The 18,889-nt window shown below is 40.2% G+C and overlaps 1 protein-coding gene across 1 annotated transcript in view; it reads left to right on the top strand.

The window, feature by feature from the left end:
- Positions 1-18,889, top strand: part of WDFY4 (WDFY family member 4) — a 125,730-nt gene that overhangs the window by 47,434 nt on the left and 59,407 nt on the right. Inside the window, exons 36-41 of the mRNA XM_054163688.1 lie at positions 513-622; positions 1,473-1,664; positions 2,215-2,354; positions 14,977-15,054; positions 15,949-16,152; positions 16,945-16,996. Coding sequence (XP_054019663.1) covers positions 513-622; positions 1,473-1,664; positions 2,215-2,354; positions 14,977-15,054; positions 15,949-16,152; positions 16,945-16,996 — 776 coding nt within the window. The remainder of the gene's footprint in view (positions 1-512; positions 623-1,472; positions 1,665-2,214; positions 2,355-14,976; positions 15,055-15,948; positions 16,153-16,944; positions 16,997-18,889) is intronic.

Here is an 18,889-nt window from a genome sequence, read left to right as displayed (position 1 = left end):
TGTGTGTGTGTTCTGATTGCTTTATAGCCCAGTTAAATTAATTGGTGCAAAGATCTCAGACTAAGTAAGCAGCTCAGGTATAAAGTATGGCAAGACAGTGTTTCCCACATAATGGGAGAAATCTCTAGTAAAGAAATTCAGAGCAAAATGTTGGCAGACAAGAAACTGTGGGGAGGTGCAGTCTGGATGCATGAGTACAGCCCTGAATTCCCTCTAATTGAACTGAATGGTAGATACAAGTGCACTAAGTAGTGCAGGGATAATGCGTGTACAACAGAGTGATACATAGGATCATGATGGCTGGTCCTTGACTTTGAAAACCAGACTGACAGTGGTTTAGTCTCCACTGCCTGCAAATCCTGTAGTACCATGTGATTGGTGCAAGCCCTCAAGTCTAAGGGTATTGATGTACTAAATGAATTGAGTAGAAGTGGATATGTAACAATACTTGCAGCTTTTTCACTACTGGTTTCTTCATGTACCCTCTTTTTTTTTTTTTTTTTTTTTGGTAGTTATCCAGAAGGGTTTGGGGTGGATGCAAAACCAAAGCTGGCTTCGTATCACCAGATTTTCCTTGCACCCAGTGAGGAGGAAAAGGGCAGCATGCCTACTTCAAATGACGGTAATTTGTAGCATATACTGCCAATGGCTTACAGAGCAGAAAAGTGCCTGGCTTAAGCAGTTATCAGAGCAGCTTGTGTTACTTAATTGGTGTTAAAAATTATTTGTGTTTCCATTGTGTCTTTTTTATTCAAAATTCACTCTCCACATCCTCAGAAGTAATGGCTATCAGTCTAAAAACCTCTTTTCTGTGTTGTGGCCAGTATCAGCACCCATACAGAGCTTGTGTCTGTCTGTTGTACAAAGGAAGAAGCATTTTACTCTTTGTAGAGAAACATTGGTTGGATTCAGTGTGTGGACCCCAGACAAACCTTACAGAAGAGTGATACTTTTTTTTTTTTTTTTTCTCTTTTTTTCTATATTCACTTGGCTGTGATGAAACCAAATAAGTTTGATTTGTAGGGAAATACAGCAAAACAGCTCAGCATTTCACACAACAGCATCCTGTTGTGGTGTCAAATTGTTTCACAAGTTGGCTCTCTTCCCCTCATTATCTCCAATGGTGTTTGGCAACATGAAGGAATGTCCTTTATATGTTTCAGCATTCTATGTATGATAAAAAGATCACCAAAATCCTGATGATTTTCCAAGGCAAAAAACAGTTAGAATCACCTTTCACTCTTACTTGTTTCTTTCAAGGAATTAAAATAGATTAGAATGAATGTCTTGATGTTTTCTGTATTAGTCTGTCTGGCTTAGAACCTCTGGAGGCCATAGACAAAATAGAGCAACTTAAGTGACTCCAGCAGTTACTCTAGAGCAGATGTTCCAAATAAAATGTTTGCTTTATTTGCTGCTTTACTTGTTGCACAAAATATGATTCTTCATTCGTAGTTTCTTTTGTTTCCTAGTCCATCAGGAGATTCTGAGAACAGTAGAAGTCATCTGGAAGCAGCTCATTTCTCAGAGGCGTCAGGCTCTGGAGGACACTTACAAGATGGACCTTTCTGTAAAAGGAAGTGACAAAGAAAGGGACATGAAGATAACAGAGATCACCCCTTTATGGGAAGAAATTATGACAAAAGCCTGGCAGCACTTGATAGGTCTCTGTTCTGTTATGGAACATTCATAGCATTCATTGCAGTAAATGTAGTGCTTAATGGAAAGCCTGTGATTCCTTGCTTACACCCTTCCTCTGCATATCACCTTCTAGATGAAGCAGATTTTTTTCTTATGTAGGATTGTGACTGATTTCTGTGTCATGCCCCAGTTCTAGAATCTAGTGATGCTATAGGGCTATAGGTGTACAGCAAGAAAGAGAAATCTCCTTGGAAAATTGTATCCCACAGGAGAATTTAAAAGGGAAGATATTTAGGTGAAGAAGGGCATCCCAATATGTGTAGTGCTGCTGGGATTCAAAGTTCATGTCTGCACAAGGAAAGTGATCTATAGCAGACCTCTGTGAGGCTTTTAAATAAGGATTAGAGAAGTACCTGTTAATTCAGTGGTCCTCTTACAAACAGAAGGATAGTACAGATGGAGTGAGGCATGGACATGTTGTTATGACTTTTGTAAGCAGGATACAAACCCTCTACCTACCCACAGGCTCAGCTTTAAGTTTTACAAGTTCTTTTTGTCTGTTCTGGCCCACAGCATCTGAAAAGAAGCTTCTCCAGAATAAAGCAGGGTCAGGCCTGTCTCAGAGCAAGCACAATTCCTGGAGTGAAAACTTGTCTTCAGGTATTAGATTGATGTCTGGTCGAAACACAAAGGAAGTGACATGCAAATCTGAGGTAACTTTTACTCTTTGTCTTTTCTGGCTCTGTCACCAGTTTGCCTTTGATGAGCCTCTGAAAAGTTTATCTGGACTTGAGAGCTTCTGAGTACTTCTGTTGACATGTTCCACTGTAAACTAGAAACTGATTGCAGTTCTTTTTCATTGCTGCTAGAAAGAATCACTAAGGACTAGTTATTGATCTGAAGAATTTTGGTCAGCAGCCTTAACATATGATGTATTAATGCATACAACTGGGGTCTCTTTGTGCTTACAAGGCTCTGCTTGGGTTAGAGCAAGGTGAGGAGATGCTGGCTTTGCTGCGGCTTTTGGCTTAGATCATATGAATATAGGAATATGATCGGCTCAGTTGGTAGCACATAAGACCCTTAATGGGAAGATTGTGAGTTCAAGTCTGCAGTGGGCAGTAGTGTCCTCCCTACTCTAGTCATGAGGTCTGTGGTGAGAGGTTGGACTCGATGATCTTTGAGGTCTCTTCCAACCTTAGTGATACTGAATATTGAATATACGTAGACCTTGTTCTCCAGGAACTGAATTAATAGAAAAGATCAACTATTACCATAGTGCTACCCTTTAATTTTCTACTCATTATGAAGTATTAAGGACAAATGTTAGTTTAGCCTCAAGATATAAGGAGAGAAGTGCTTATATAAATCAGGGATAAGTTTGGAGGGTATATAGCATTCCTACTGCCAGCAGTGCAGCTGGGCTATCTTTTACATGTGTGAATGCTTTTGCTAACAGAGAGTGCCATTTCTGTGTTTTTGCTGGTCATTTGTTGAGAATACAAATAAAAAGCACTTTAGATCTTACTTGAAGTGTATTAGGGCTACTGTAACCAGCTATGGAGTAGGGCAGGAGTGCATTGCAGATTATTGAGAGCTTTGAAGTAAGCTTGTGCTATTGTACTGATGAACATATTAAGGTCTTTTACTCCTCATTCTGAGGAAACTGAGTCTGTTACAGCATCAGTTTGTGAAGCCTTAATCCTCAAGATGTAGCAGATTTCAGCTTTATTCCCAGTTATAACTGGTTCACTTCCAGGTATGCTGGTAAGGAAGGCTATGATACACAAGTAATCTGCCTGATTACTGAGCTGTAGGTTTTTTCCTCAGCATGCTACAGCATCCTTCTCATTCCTTAAAATCACTTTCCTGCTTACAGAATGAGCAAGTTCTTCCCAGGTACATATGTAGACTGTGATGTCATACTACAAGAGCATCAACTATTTGCCCTGGGGTCTGTTTAATTATTTTTTAAAAATTAATTTTGATTATTACAGTTGATTACACCTCAATGAGCAATGTAATTGATATTTGTAAATGTATCCCAAGGAACATTTTGTTCAACATGCTTTTTGCTGTTGAAGGTTAAAGACTCCGTTATTGGTTTTTCCCTAAATATGCCCACATCATTAGTTCCTCCAGTGAAAAGGTTGCCATCTGGAAAAGGCAGCACGGAGACATTATTCAGGCACAAGTGCATGAAATTGGTGTTTCTGCATCTTCTGTCTCTCTTCTGCGAGGAAGCGGCTTGTAATTAAAGGAGCTGGGTTTGGAGGAAACATTACTCATTTGGTGTTATTCCTTATCATGTCAAGGACTGACAGCTCCACAGCTCTGATAAATTATTCCTCTCAATGAGATACAAAGCTACAGTTCCAAATGTTCTCCTCCACTCTCCCTCTTTCTCCTTGCAGCCTGTCTCTGAATGGGTTGATGCCCTTTTTGAAGAGACAAAATCTAGGAGGAAGAAAAAGAATTCCTTTACTCCTCAACAGCCTTCTTTCTTCCATACACTTCACAAGCTAAGTATAAGGTGGAATTTTCAATACTAAAGGAAGTTAGCATCATAGTATCAGTCAGGGTTGGAAGGGACCACAAGGATCATCTAGTCCCAAGCCCCCTGCCATGGGCAGGGACACCCCACACTAGATCAGGCTGGCCAGAGCCTCGTCCAGCCTGGGCTTAAACACCTCCAAAGACGGTCAACCACCTCCCTGGACAACCCATTCCAGGGCTTCACCACTCTCATGGTGAAGAACTTCCTCCTCATGTCCAGCCTGAATCTCCCCACCTCCAGCTTCATTCCATTCCCCCTAGTCCTATCACTACCTGATATCCTGAGAAGTCCCTCCTCACCCTTCTTGTAGGCCCCCTTCAGACACTGGAAGGCCACAATTAGGTCACCTCAGAGCCTTCTCTTCTCCAGAATGAACAGCCCCAACTCGGTCAGTCTGTCCTCATAGGAGAGGTGTTCCAGCCCTCTGATCATCCTCATGGCCCTTCTCTGGACACGTTCCAGCACATAAAGTTGAGAGCATGTCCCATTAAAAGTAGATGGCATTTGTCCTTCTAACTCTGTATTTTTGACCTTATTTTGGTAGTCACTTTAAAAAGTGTGGCAATAATATTTTGCAGAATTTATAGTGTTTCAGATGCCTTCTGTATTCATCTGTGAAAAATCTTCAGATATTGGCCCCTGTCTTTGGTTCTGTTGGTTATTGACCTATGTCCTACAGCAGTAGGCACATGGTTGAAGCATTCAAATAAAAGGAATAGTAGCTGTATGAACTACATAGGGAGAAAAAAAGCCTTTACATTTCAGTAAAATAAAAAATCCTTACATTTACTGAGAGCTAAACATGGTTGCTCCTAATTGTGCAAAACTAATTACATTTGAGAAAAGTGGAGAAATTCAGACAGGATTTCAAAGCTGTGCCTGGTAGAAAGGAGAAATGCATTGATTATTGAGTTATAAATCTCATTCTTATACTGATTGAAAATAAAGAAGTTAAAGCAGTAGTAGCATTTGGTACTGATTTAAAAACAAAACAAAACAAAACCCCAACTATCACCCTCAAAACTGTCACCTTTTCCCCTGTTGCTATTTACAAGACAGCAAGAGTGCCTTTGAGATCCAATCCTTACTCTGGGAAAAACAGTAAAATTCAAACTATTCACTCCAGAAAAGAATCAGGTCCCATGCTTCTGCTGTACTTTCATTCAGAATCTCCAGCACTAACGAAGCAAATTTCCTACTGTTTAGTGGCAAATGTCAGAGTTAGTAAATACAGCTGTGTTCTCTATTTCTGAATCCACTTTGCTATCTTGTGTTCTGCTGTGGGCTTTGTCTGGAAGGCATGATAATTTGGAAAGGAGAGCATGATCACATTTCTGGTAGTAGAATGATGATGACCTTTTCTGGTCATTGCTATTTTGTGGTTTCTTAGTAGTCTGAATAGCCACGTGGGACCAAGAGCAGTGCTGTACAAAGTCAGATTTATTTATTTTTAATGCTTACAGGTGAAAGAGTTTGGTACTTTTGCCAGGAGGAGGGTTTGTAAGGCTCTGCCAAAGGTTTCTAAATCATTACTTCCCCTGTTTCAGAGTGGGCCTTTTTAAGTTTTGCTCTTCCTCATCCCTTCATCACCCAGTTCCTCTTCTGCCTTGTTTTCCCAGCATAATCTAGGATATGTATTTAATTTTTTAAGTTAGCTATGATCGATTGGTTTTGTCAGCTTCAACAAGTTGCAAGAGCAGCAAGAGACCACTATAACAATCGGTAAACTGTAAATCAGTCAACAGCAATGTCCTCAGGTTCTTCCTGAGGACTGTGTCTGGGAAAGTAGCATACTTCTAACTATAGTAAGACCCACTGCCTCAGGGTTGTTAATATACTTGTTATTCTTTATAAGAAATGCAGAAGCAACTGAGTTTTACAGCAGGCCTAATCATGCTTGTCCTCTCCTGCTTTGGTTCATTAATTACATTTCTCTGTGCCAGAGACCTGTATACCTTGAGATGATGAAATAGAAAAGGACTTTCTAATCCCAGTCTTTAGAATGGAGAGGTTAACAGAGACTTCCTAGCTTGTAATTGCAAAGCCAGAAACCTTAAGGTAGGATTTTGGACAGCAAGCACATCCTTGTGAAGACAACCATGGATCTTTAGCATCTGAATTCCTTCATGCTGGTGGTTTTGCCACTGTGTCCGTTGCAAGAAAATTCCTCCTAGATAAGTGATTGGAAAAAGCAGTCTTTAAACTCTAAGGACTTTTAAACAGTTTGATGAATAGCTTGCTTTCTGCTCCGCTATCCTTAGCATATGCAAGGTCACTGCACAGGTAATGCCAAAAAGAAATAAAAGGCATTTAATAGTGTAGCTCTAAAAACCAGAAAATTCAAGATGCTAGCTTTGGCTTGATTGGGACTGAATAATTCTTCTTTAGTTAACTTTGTAGTAAGAGTCTCTCTCTTGTGCTTTTGTAAGCAACAGGCAGATTGCTAAACCCACACCAAATATGAAAAGGATAACTACATCAATGATATTCCTGTACTCTTGTCAGGGCTCAGAAGACTCAGCCCTAGCACATAAAATCATTGTTAGCTCAAAATGCTGAGTGTCAGTGAACTTTGACTTCTGCAAGAAAGAAGCTTTATCTCCAGTTGATGAACATGAATTTACCGAGACTTGGCCATTATCAGCCAAGACATCAGTGGCAACACTAGCAGATGAACCCAGAGTTAAATAATGGACCAGTGCTTTCAATTACTAGCTACTTCTTTCCTGCATTAATATACCATCTTTCAACAGCTAACTGTAAAGGCTGATAGTGATTAGCCTAGGTTTTCAAACAATAGAGCCACTGCATGAGAGAGATTGTTGAAGAGAAGTGGGGAGGGAGGTATGCAAGGTAGTAAAACAGAGCACGGGGTTGAACAAAAAGAGAGCACTAACTTTAGGGTGAAAACTGACAAGCTCAATTTAGCAGCTCACAGTAGGTGAAACGAGGAAGATAGAAATATTTGAAACATAGTAACAATTGTTGCTTAAGTATTTTTGTACCAATCACTACGATGGCCTTTCATCAGCTTTTGAGGTTAAACCGTAGAACAAGCAAACATGCTTTGAGAAGTGCATCATTTGTGTAACATCTTTATCTTCATAATAGAAGGACAATTAACATCACTAATTATCTAATTAAGTTCATTAACTATCCACCAACAGTGCACCGTGAAGTTGACATTATGTTCTTCTGTCAACAAATGCTTTGATTTCTTAGGAAGTAATTAAAATGTAAATTAGCATGTCATTAAATGCACAAGGGAAGTTTGGAATCAAATATTCATTTCAAAACTGCTCATAGCACACTTTTTTTTTTACTTCAGTGAAAGCAGGCACTTTACTATTAATGATGTATATTAAACAAGTTCCATTATAATATTATTGTCTTGTTTAATAACCGGCTCAAAGCTAAATTAAAGTGTGCTGCAGTAAGCTGGAAAAAGTTTCTTTGAACAAAGAGATTTGTATGTCCTTTTAGCCAGATATCTGACACACCACTCATTCATCATTTTCAGATTGTTTACAAGATCATAATGAAATGATTCAACAGATCAATAAGTTAGATAAGAAATGCACGAAAGTGCAAATGCAGAGCTATCTAATTTTCTGTAATACAAATCACTGGATTTCCTGAAATGTGTGGGAATGATTTCCACATTCATTAAAGATAACTGTGTAACAGAAAAGTTGGAATATGAAGGTTGTATGCTGATGAGTAAAATTATTAGTCTGACTCAGACCCACAGGCCACTCACCCCACAGTCTGTCCCCTAAAATTCCAGGACCAGTTGCTACAGGAGATGTTGTGTGACAGCTCAACGAACAGCAGAAAATCTATCCTAGCAAAGTGGTTCCTTTCTTGATTTACAACAGTTTCATCTTAAAACCTGACATAGAGGAAATAATATCCTTTCTTAATATTTTTGTGGGTAGCTATTCAGTGGGAGTTTTCTATGTTTTTAAACAGAGTGGTATCTTGCAGCAGCGAAACACCTTCCCTTAATATATTTTCTTTTATGTTTCCTGCATATATTTTAAATACATTTTTGCCTTTCAAGTTGGAGATGGTGTCTGGTGCAGGTTAAAACTTGGTGATAAGATTTCAGTAAGTGGAGTTTTATGTTTAAGTCTATTGGCACTGAAATCTCATCTTTCAAGAGCTGCTGGTTGCAGAATTTTGCATTCACATAAAAGATTGTGCCAAATGAGTTGAATGATGTTAATGCGGATGAATGCAGCGTTTTATTTGGGTTTATAGAAAGCCTTGAAACAAGTGCTAGCCAATGAAACAGAAGTAGAAGAGAACAGGAAATCAGGAGAGGTCCTAGAAATCGCTGCAAGATGAACTCAGGTGTTTCTGATGAATGAAGGTTGACAGACCTCTGTTGAGGTCTGCAACCATTTCTTTCTTGTACTCGTCCTTGCTAGCCAAATCTGTATTTCATTCATGATTTCTGCTGCTGAGTAGCCTGTAGGGTTTGGACTGTTCTAAAGGCACTAAAAATCTCCAGAAATTATTTTTTCACATTGAAATATGTGTCATTTTAGGAAAAAATGGCAATTTTAGGGGTCAGGGAAGAGATGTTTCTCAGTATTCTGTACTCTAAGCATACATTGATGTTTATAGAATTCTGTCATCACCTAAAGGATTAGAAGTGCACATTTTTGAAAATAAAAGCCATGACTCAAATGAAGCAGGAAATATCAGTGCATAAGGCTTTCAGATACATGTGCTTTGTTACTATATAATAAATCCCTACATAAGAAAATCAAAATGGTAAGGAAGACCAAGTGAAGGCAAGAAGAAACCTCACTGCTATTCCCCACAATGCCAAAATCTGACCTTCACCTTTCACTAGAAGTTAAAACTAACATTTCTGAAGTATCAGGACAGAAATTGAGCTCTCAAGAGGTTGAGTGGTTGAGTCCAAAGCCACAGAAGTAAGTCTTGGAGACAGGATTAAGGAACAAATGTTTCTCACCTCCCATTGTGCTTTTTATGCTACTAGGAGAAAAGTTATTTATTCTCCCAGGAATTCATCTCTTCAGTGGTATTTGAAGGAGTATGTATGCATGCACACGAACATACATACAGTTGCTATAGAAGTAGAGCTGCATCTGTGCTGCTTGAGTTGACCTAATAAATACAGTGTCAAAGCCTCATCCCGTGTACACCGTACTTTGGGCTTATCCTCCTGAAATCTACCCTTGTCTGGGGTTACATTTATGATGCACTGAAATATGGAGGTTTTTCTCATTAAGTTTGCTATTCCCCAGCCAACTGGCGATGCCAGGAATCCATCCATGATCCTTAGGAGCAGTTGGCACAGTGCATTAGCCTCCTAGTGGGTTGAGGCACAAAGTTTCCATGCGACACTTAACTGCCAGAGCTACATTCTGTTGAAAAGTTTAATGAATTTTGGCAAGGCAACAGTAAAATCCAAACAGCAATAACAATTTTGTGATTCAAAGGAGCCTGTAAACAACACTCAGTGTAGACAGTGCATGCAAAGTACTAGGATAAACTGTTCTTTAATCTGCCAAGGAACAGGTTATCAGCCTTAGCTTAATGCTTGATACCTGTTGACTAATGAAACAGATTTTCCTCTCCTGGAAGGAACCTGCTTGCCTCCTAGTGCATAGCCAATTACTTGAAAGGCAGTCTAGTCACAAGATGAGGGCTCGTTGTTTGCACAGGGGAGAAATGTACCTAGTCTCTGATTCACCATGTTAGATTTAGCAGCAGCAGAAGACTGCTACAGACTTTGGCCATGTATCTGGATGCAATAGGGCATGCTAATTTGGCCCTGTGTCTGAATATAGAGGGCTGGTGAATTGCAGACTTCACCTAGCTCTAGTAATTGGATACTTTTCTGTAAAACTGCCATTTTAACTGTAATCCTGTCCTCTGCCTGTGACTCTGATGAACAAGGGATTGATTTATTCTCTGTGATTTAGCAGAAAAGGACCAGAAGTGTTGGGATTTACTCATGCATATCAGGAGGGGAAGTTCTGATTAGATGTGTGGAAAAAGAAGGAGCGTGAGAACTGAGTACAAGGAGATAGTTTTCACATCTCAAAAGAGTCTGGTTCTATAGGTATGTAAGTCAGGAATTTTTTATTAGAAAGATTATAAGCTTTAGATGATGACTGCAAAAATCAACTGCTTTTGTTAGAGCCTTCTGCCTGACTAAGTCACATCATCAGTGACAGGAGATCCACACCAGTTAGGGCATGTGGTCCAGAGGACAGAGCAGGGACATGGGGCCTGCTGAGAGGAGTAGTGCTGCAACACAGGTGGATGCTATTTAATGTTGAACTGCTGGGAAATACATGCTTAAGTAAAACTGAATTATTTGCTCTTTATAAAATGACCTTTCGTTAACTTTCTGGCTCATAAAAAAATGCAGCTTTCCAGTTTGATTTTAGATGGCAAGAGTTTATCACATGAGTATCACACCTTTTTTCTCATTCTAATGATACTGATTTCTCATTTCCCCCTTTTGCAAGCCATCCCCCACATTTGGGCAAGAGTGTTAAGTGATATACCTATCTATATCTATGTCTGTATATATGTCTGTATCTATCTATAATGAGAGAGAAAAAATCCCAGAACTTAGAAGTCACAATTCAATGTTTTTTTTATTATTTTTTTCACTCAACAGTTTTTAGGTTTTTTTGGGGGTGCAGGGGTTACTTGTTTGCTGTATTACAGTCTGTTCTTCAATTGATTTAGTTGAAAGAAATCATAAAAAATTCTGCTCTCAGAGGTTTTTTTTAATACTGATTTCTCTGTTTGCCAGTATTTTTCTCCTTGTTGGTGGACCATTTTTCCTCAGTGTTAATCATTTCCTTTCCTATTTGTGTGTGGTCTCATTGCAGCAAGAGGACAGAGATTTTGTATTCTTTGCTTTGTTTTATTAACAGGAAAATAGCTTGTAAATTCCATCACATTTCAAGCACTATATATTTGGCTGGGGAATCTGAGGCAGCAAAATGACCTCATTCCACTTAGAATGTGGTTGTGTAAACTTGAAAAAATATAGAAGTCTATTTAAAAAGGACTTAATACTCTGAATTTTAGGCCAGGATGGATCAATATGGCCTTTTTGTCTGCTGTTGCCTAGAGCACAGGTCATATTTCTTGCATTTACACCTGCTTTTCTGCATATGAAACACACGATGTTACACAATATTAACAATTATCAAAGCTGGCGTATTGGTTTTGTTCAAAAATAGATATTGCACTGTGGCACTGTTGTATTTAATCTACTGCATAAAGTATGGTCATTTTAAAGGGTGGTCACCTACAGTTTTTCATGGAAACTCTTTATTAGTCAGACACTTTCTTGCCCTACTGTTCATTCAGCATTACTATGTATTTGTTCTCACTGAGTGCTTAATTAATAACAGCCTGATATATATACTCTGTACTTATTGCATAATCTTGAGAGGTTTTATATTTGTTTGTTGGTTTCTTTCAGTTTGTTGTTTGTGGTTGGGTTTTTTTTCCAATCACAGTGATCTCTAATTTTGTTAACTGTTCATTTTACAACCAGATGGTTTTCCTGTGGGGATGATCATCAGGGACATGTTCGTCTGGTTGAAGATGACTAGCTATAGCTCATTTGGAAGGCAAAGTCATTAGTCTTTAGTTTTCCAGACTTGGCTAGCAAAATTTTTCTTTCTTCGGACACTTCATATATTTCAAAAGCTAGAAGATGGGTCAGAAAATTCAGCAATTATCCTAGCAAGGTGGGCTTTGACTGTAGGGGTCTGATCAGTGACCATGAGTTGAAAAACAGACTATGAGTAACTTGGAAATAAATGCCAGTAGAGTATTGACTAGACTTGAATAGCCTGTGGGTATCAGAAATGGTTGTTAGTACTTGGAGGAATTGCTTTTCTATTTTGAATGACTTTTACCCTATGTCCATATAGAGCTGAGATCTCAGCTCTTCTCCTGTACTAAGCCCAGCTCAACAGCACAGAGATGCTTTCTAGGTCAGCCTTTATGGGAGTTTTATATGAATTATAGAATAGTTTTGTGAGGCCACAACTGTAATTACAGGTTTAATGATGCTTTAAACAAACAAAAATGTAATGACTTTCATCAATGTAAAACAGGAGCTTCCTGCAGGGAAACACCAATAAATGTGACTTCACGGCAGGGGTACAGACCTGGCTGGCAGCCAGCAGTAATCGGCACACCACATAGACCTTGTGTGTTAACTTAATTATAGCACAGTGCAAGCAGCAGCTAGACAGTTTGCTATGAAGCATCACTGCCAACATGGCACAGAGTCCACGCATTTAAAAGTTATCCATCTGATCCATGGTTTAGGTAGTGAACGGCTGGGACTTTCACAGCAATTTAGCCTCATGCTGTGGCTCACAGCAATCTCACCTTTGTCAGGGGAGCTTGGGTGGGCATGAGGAAGTGTGAATGGCACTGAGGACACACTAACCTCTTCTGTATAATCTCCAAACAGCTCCTGCTTTCTCTGCCACCTCCAATCCTCACAAATTTGTCAAAGGAACAGATACTTCTGCTAATCTTTGTGATACAGCTAATGGTCTGCCACTTTCATGTCTTTTATTTCTTTCCCATTTCATGGCTTTGGTGTGAGTTCCAGGGAAGGGTAAGAAATCTTATTTAATCATGTTCAAGTTTGTATCCTTCCTACACATGTGGTTGACACATGGAATAGATATTTATGGTTTATTTGGATACTGGAATTTTTGGAATTCTGTTTCTTTCAGTATTGATTAGGAGCATCATCCTGAGTCAGGTGGCAGTGGACCTCAGGAAAAAAATTAGTTGCTCTTTCAGAAAGCTTTTGATCTGGGAAAATTTAAAGCTGTGTCCAGAAGATTAGACTTTGCATCTTGTAGTTGTAATATGATAGCTAGTATCTTTTCCCAGGAAATGCACTTTCAAACAGGAGAATTTTTACCTGTGACCCAAAGTAAGAAGGGTGTGATACTGAGCTTCTCCCAGGAGCTACTTGTCAGCAGTCACACAAAGAAATATTGACCTAGGGGAGAAATAGATGAAACAACTATCCTTGTGTTTATATAGAAAAGTAGGAGTTACAAGACTTTTAGAACAGTCCCTTGCATGTTGGACAGCTTGTTATATCAGAGTCCTTCCTGGTGCTTCAGGTGTCTTGATGGATAGCTAGGAGAAAGAGGGGGATAAACCTAGCATTTCCAAAGCTGGAAGGTTGGCTTTGAATAAAGCGTAACAGATCCATCTCAGGAATTGCTAGGATAGTGAATATCTTAAGCAGTGTTTTGTTGTAATTTGCTTGATGCTAGATTGGCACTTGAGGGTTTCCATTAAGTTTAATAATATTCCTGCTGATTTCTTTTGTTTTTCAAAAGAGATGCTCAAATAAAGAGCAGCATTTGAAATTCTCTGATCTATGTTATGTATAGGTCTTGGTTATGTGAACCTTCTGACCACAAAACCTGTGGGTTTTAGTGAAATAGGTAAGAAGACAATAGAAGTAATTTCATTTCCCTACTCCCTGAGTTTAAGGATCTCACCACACTGGCCTGTTGTTCATGATCTTAGTCTGTGTAACTCTGAGGTTAGTATAATAGTCTTTGTTTTGTGGTTGGAGAGGTAGGGCACTTGCACTTCTTGCTGAAGGTTGCATAATCTGCTTGCAGAGTGGGGTATGCAACTCAATCTTTTGTCAGCAGTTCATTGGTCTTACACTTGCACAGAAACCCTTAGGTTGAGAATTTCATTTCAGTAACATGGCACATTAAATGTATGACTGTTAATGCATGTTCACTGTTCTGTGAGTCTAGTTCATTCTGGAAGTAAAGGAAAACTGGCCAGGAATTTCTGCCAGACTGTTTTGGATAACGTGTATTTCCAGAAACCAGCACCAGAGGAGCACTGGGATTTGGGGAATGTCTTTGCAGTCTCAAGCTGTGCCAGGGGAAGTTTAGGCTCGAGGTGAGGAGAAAGTTCTTCACTGAGAGAGTTGTTAGCCATTGGAATGGGCTGCCCAGGGAGGTGGTGGAGTCACCGCCCCTGGAGGTGTTCAAGAGGGGATCGGACGTGGCACTTGGTGCCATGATCTAGTAGGCATGAGGTCTGTGGTGACAAGTTGGACTTGATGATCTTTGAGGTCTTTTCCAACCTTGTTGATTCTATGTGTAGTTGGGGAATGCTTGTGCAGAGCAGAGGCAGTTATTATGGTAGTGGCTTTGCACTAGTACAGCTCTACAAGTTTCCAGTTCTACAGCTAGCTCAGATATCTCTGCATCATATTCCCAGTGAACAGTGCATTTATACTCTAAGTCACTTGTTACCAGAGGACTTAGGTTTCAAATCTCAAAATGTTTTCAGAAGCAGTCAATGTCCTGCCTGCAAAAGACAGCGCAGACCATTGCACTTTCTGCTTATGCAGGGAGTAGGTGTATTGCTACAGATCCTTACCTCTGTAAGGGTTTCCACAAGAGATAAAGGTCTTTCATGCTACTTGCAGTACTAACTAAATCACACCCAAAAGGGGAAGTCTTAAATTTTATTTTCTGGTTTCTCACTGCTTATGAGTAGTTCCACCTAATGGCCCTTGTTAAGATCATGAATATGTTTATCTTCCTGGTGCAAGAGCACAACTTTCTCTCAGATGATTGCCTTATAATTGTACTCTCTGCAGAGACATGCAACTTGCAGACAAGCCATATTCCCTAATTGTTTTTGTAAAAAACACAGTACCTTGGTGTAATGTGCTCTGATGTTTCTTCCAGGGATTTGTCTCATGTATGGAACAGTACCGCAGAACTGGGCAGGAGCTGTATGCGTCTTTGTACAAGAACCATGCACAGGTAAAGAACAGAAATACTGTGCAGCAGCTTTCTCTTGTTAAAAAGATGTGCCTGCACCACCCTGACAGATTGGTCTCTTCAGAAGTGAGTTGGGTCACATGCCCAAAGAAGTGCTGAGTTGAAGAGTCAATACTCTGTTCCTGGCATCAAGTCTGATACAACATCACTCACCAATGAGATTCCTCACTTTATCCTCAGGAGCCTTTAAAAATGTTGTTTAAATTCCACTCTTACAGTGGCAGAAATGAAATTGAGGTCATTGACCTTTATTAGCATCCGGTAAAATTTTTCAAGAGGTCCCAAGCTCATACACAGTAAAATCTCACAAGTATGTTTCTGTTTCAGGGCTGATCATCAGAGACCAACATACTTTTTATTCTTTCAATTTCTCACCAATTATCTCCTTTAAATTGGCATTTTAATGCCCCCCAACTGCCTGCACACACCTCCTACATAGCAATAAGAAATCCATGCCATGCTTGGAGAGAGAACAGTACGCTTCTGACTGAGATTTCCAGTGTGTTTTCAGCAAGCATGGGTATTGCCATTTGACACAAACGCTGGCCAGAAAAAAGAGTGAATAAAACCTCTGTGATGACATTCTCCTGTCTCACTGCTTTTGAGTTGGAAATCTACTGAAAGCAGCCATTTTCAAAGATGTTAGCATTTGTGACATGCTTATATTTGTCACTATCTAAGTTTGACTAGTAGCATCTCCCACCACACACTTTCAGTAGTCAGTTGGTCCAGTGTTTGCTGGGTCTGCAGTGCTTCCTCTGAAGTGGTCCCATCTGGTAGGTTGGATAGATCCCTCTGAAACACTGAGGTGGTGCCACTACTATATGAAAGGAGGGAAGCTTGCAAAAGATGGCCAACAGTGATTCTGTCCCACAGATGCTGCAGTGTGGTTACAGCAAAGCGGCCAAGGACTGGATGAAAATTGAAGAGCAACTTTTCTACAGAAAGGGCCCATGGAGGGATGCATCACACTCCTTGGAGCCACGATGGATTCTTGATTGTTATGAAGGGCCTTCACGAATGAGGAAGAGGATTCAACATGCAAATACCCAAGCGGCAACTAGGCAAATGAAGAGTGAGGTAGAAAGCTTTTGCAGGAGGTGCACAATTTCTGTAACAGCTGTTGGTGACTTTATATTCAGTTCTCTCCTCCTGTTCTCATCACCTAACTCATCAATATGCTGTCATGCATACTGAACCCACTGAACATGTCTGGTTTTGAGAGAGAAAGAGAGGCTGTAATGTGTTTAGCAGCAATAGAATGATTATCTCTTTTCTGATATAAGATCTCCCCAGCTAGATGAGAGTATAACCTGACCATAAATTTCTTCTTGTAATATCTCATGGATATAATGCTTCTCAATGTAAGCAGCAGAGTCCAGTTAGAAGGCTTCACTGTCCTGTTACTCTTATGCTCTAAGGCTGCTGGAAATGGTAGATTATCAAATAGGGAATCAGAATGGTTTGAGCTAAGCATTGAATTGCATATTTGGGATATTAAATACTGCCTGTCTCTCTAGTATCTAAATGCCATATCCAACCAACCAGAAGCTGAAGTACTTTAGTGTATCAAGAGGTTCTTACACCTAGGACATTTTTTTGTGAAGCTTGGATTCTGACAGGTTTTTGTAGACTGGGTGGTATGGTTTTCATCCTGTAACTGGTTTAATGCAATGTCTTCTTAGAAAAGACAGTAGTCCTTGTGCTTAGTTGCTGACATTTGGTCTTACATTTAATTGTTCCTTGGGTCCTTTCCAATGAGTTTATTTGAATTTCCAAGGCATTTATTTGCAATCTGGTTTTCTCTGCAGTTCTGAGTTATGTTTGTGTGTATGCATATTGCCACTCTAGTCATACTTACTCTCTTTTCAGCTTCTCCTACCAAACAGAAACGAAACAACTGCCAGTGCTGAAGTAAATACAGGTAATCTTTTAGGGCTAATTTGTTGACACCAGCACTCAAAGGGAGCTGAAGTTAGCACATGGAGTTCTGGATCAGAATCTCATCTAATGAAAAAAAACCCAAACAAACCCCAAACCCAAAACTCTATTGTCAGCACTCTGGGATAAAATATCACTGTAACATCTTGGAAAACACTGATGCAGTTGTTATAGGTGGTATATAAACTTCAGAATTTGTTGCTCTCGTTGCCATCAGAAAGATCTGAAAGCAAAAAAAATAACTTGAAATTAAGTCTTTGGGCATTCTCAGGCACCTGGAAAAGTTTCAACTGCTTAAACTCAGAAAGAAAAGCATAGACTTTACTCCTAATTTTAGTAGACACTGCAATTCTGTCTTTCAAATAGCATTTAAAACCAGGTGATAGATGGCTCTGAGAAACAGTAATCAGCATTGTAAGTTTCCAAGAACAAGGGCAAAATAATGGAGAGTGGAAGGAAATAATCAAAATATTAAGATGTTAAAATGTTTTTCAGTGTTCAAAATAGAACTAGATTTTTTTAAATAATGTCAACATTTTTCATTTTCCAAGGCCAAGTTTTCTGTCATGTGAGACATTAAAAGAAGGACAGGAGGTTTGGGGGACATGGGCAGGGAGGGAAATATGGTACAGAAATGAATCGTTTTTCAGAGGAGGTAGAGGGGGAACCACTGAGGAAAAGATGTAGCTTGGAAATATCAGCCAAGTGTAAGGCTGTGGATTTCAGCTGCCTGTATAGCTGCTCCAAGAGCCTATTCAGTTTGGAGAAGAGAAGACTCTGAGGAGACCTTCACAGTATCACAGTATCACCAAGGTTGGAAGAGACCTCAAAGATCATCGAGTCCAACCTGTCACCACAGACCTCATTACTAGACCATGGCACCAAGTGCCACATCCAATCTCCCCTTGAACACCTCCAGGGACGGTGACTCCACCACCTCCCCGGGGCAGCCCATTCCAATGACGAATTACTCTCTCTGTGAAGAACTTTCTTCTCACCTCGAGCCTAAACTTCCCCTGGTGCAGCTTGAGACTGTGTCCTCTTGTTCTGGTGCTGCTTGCTAGAGAGAAGAGACCAACCCCTTCCTGGCTACAACCATCTTTCAGGCAGTTGCAGAGAGCAATGAGGTCTCCCCTGAGCCTCCTCTTTTCCAGGATAAACAACCCCAGCTCCCTCAGCCTCTCCTCATAGGGCTTGTGCTCAAGGCTGCTCACCAGCCTCGTTGCCCTTCTCTGGACACGTTCAAGTGTCTCAACATCCTTCCTAGACTGAGGGACCCAGAACTGGACACAGTACTCAAGGTGTGGCCTAACCAATGCAGAGTACAGGGGCAAAATGACTTCCCTGCTCCTGCTGGCCACACTATTCCTAAAGCAGGCCAGAATGCCATTGGCCTTCTTGGCCACCTGGGCACACTGCTGGCTCATGTTCAGCCTACTATCAACCAGTACCCCCAAGTCCCTTTCTGCCTGGCTGCTCTCCAGCCATGCTGTCCCCAGCCTGTAGCACTGCATGGGGTTGTTGTGGCCAAAGTGCATCACCCGGCACTTGAATTAAGGAGAAAAAAGAGGGAGCTTCATCTTAGGAAGAAAGGAGAGGTAACCCATGAAATGTTTAAGGATGCTGCTAGGTCATGTAGGGAAAAAAATTAGAGAAGCAAAAGCCCATTTAGATCTTAGACTGGCCACTGTTGTGAAGGACAACAAAAAATGCTTTTATAAATGTATTAATGGCAAAAGAAGGGGCAAGGACAACCTCCACTCCTTAGTGAACATGGAGGGGAATATTGTAACAAAAGATGAGGAAAAGGCAGAGGTACTTAACAGCATCTTTGCCTCAATTTTTAGTAGCAGGATAGGTTGTCTTCAGGACAACT

This window comes from Dryobates pubescens, chromosome 8 (assembly GCF_014839835.1).
Source record: "Dryobates pubescens isolate bDryPub1 chromosome 8, bDryPub1.pri, whole genome shotgun sequence".
NCBI lineage: Eukaryota > Metazoa > Chordata > Aves > Piciformes > Picidae > Dryobates > Dryobates pubescens.
Note: the sequence above shows the minus strand (reverse complement) of the source record. Positions and strands in the feature narration are given on the sequence as shown.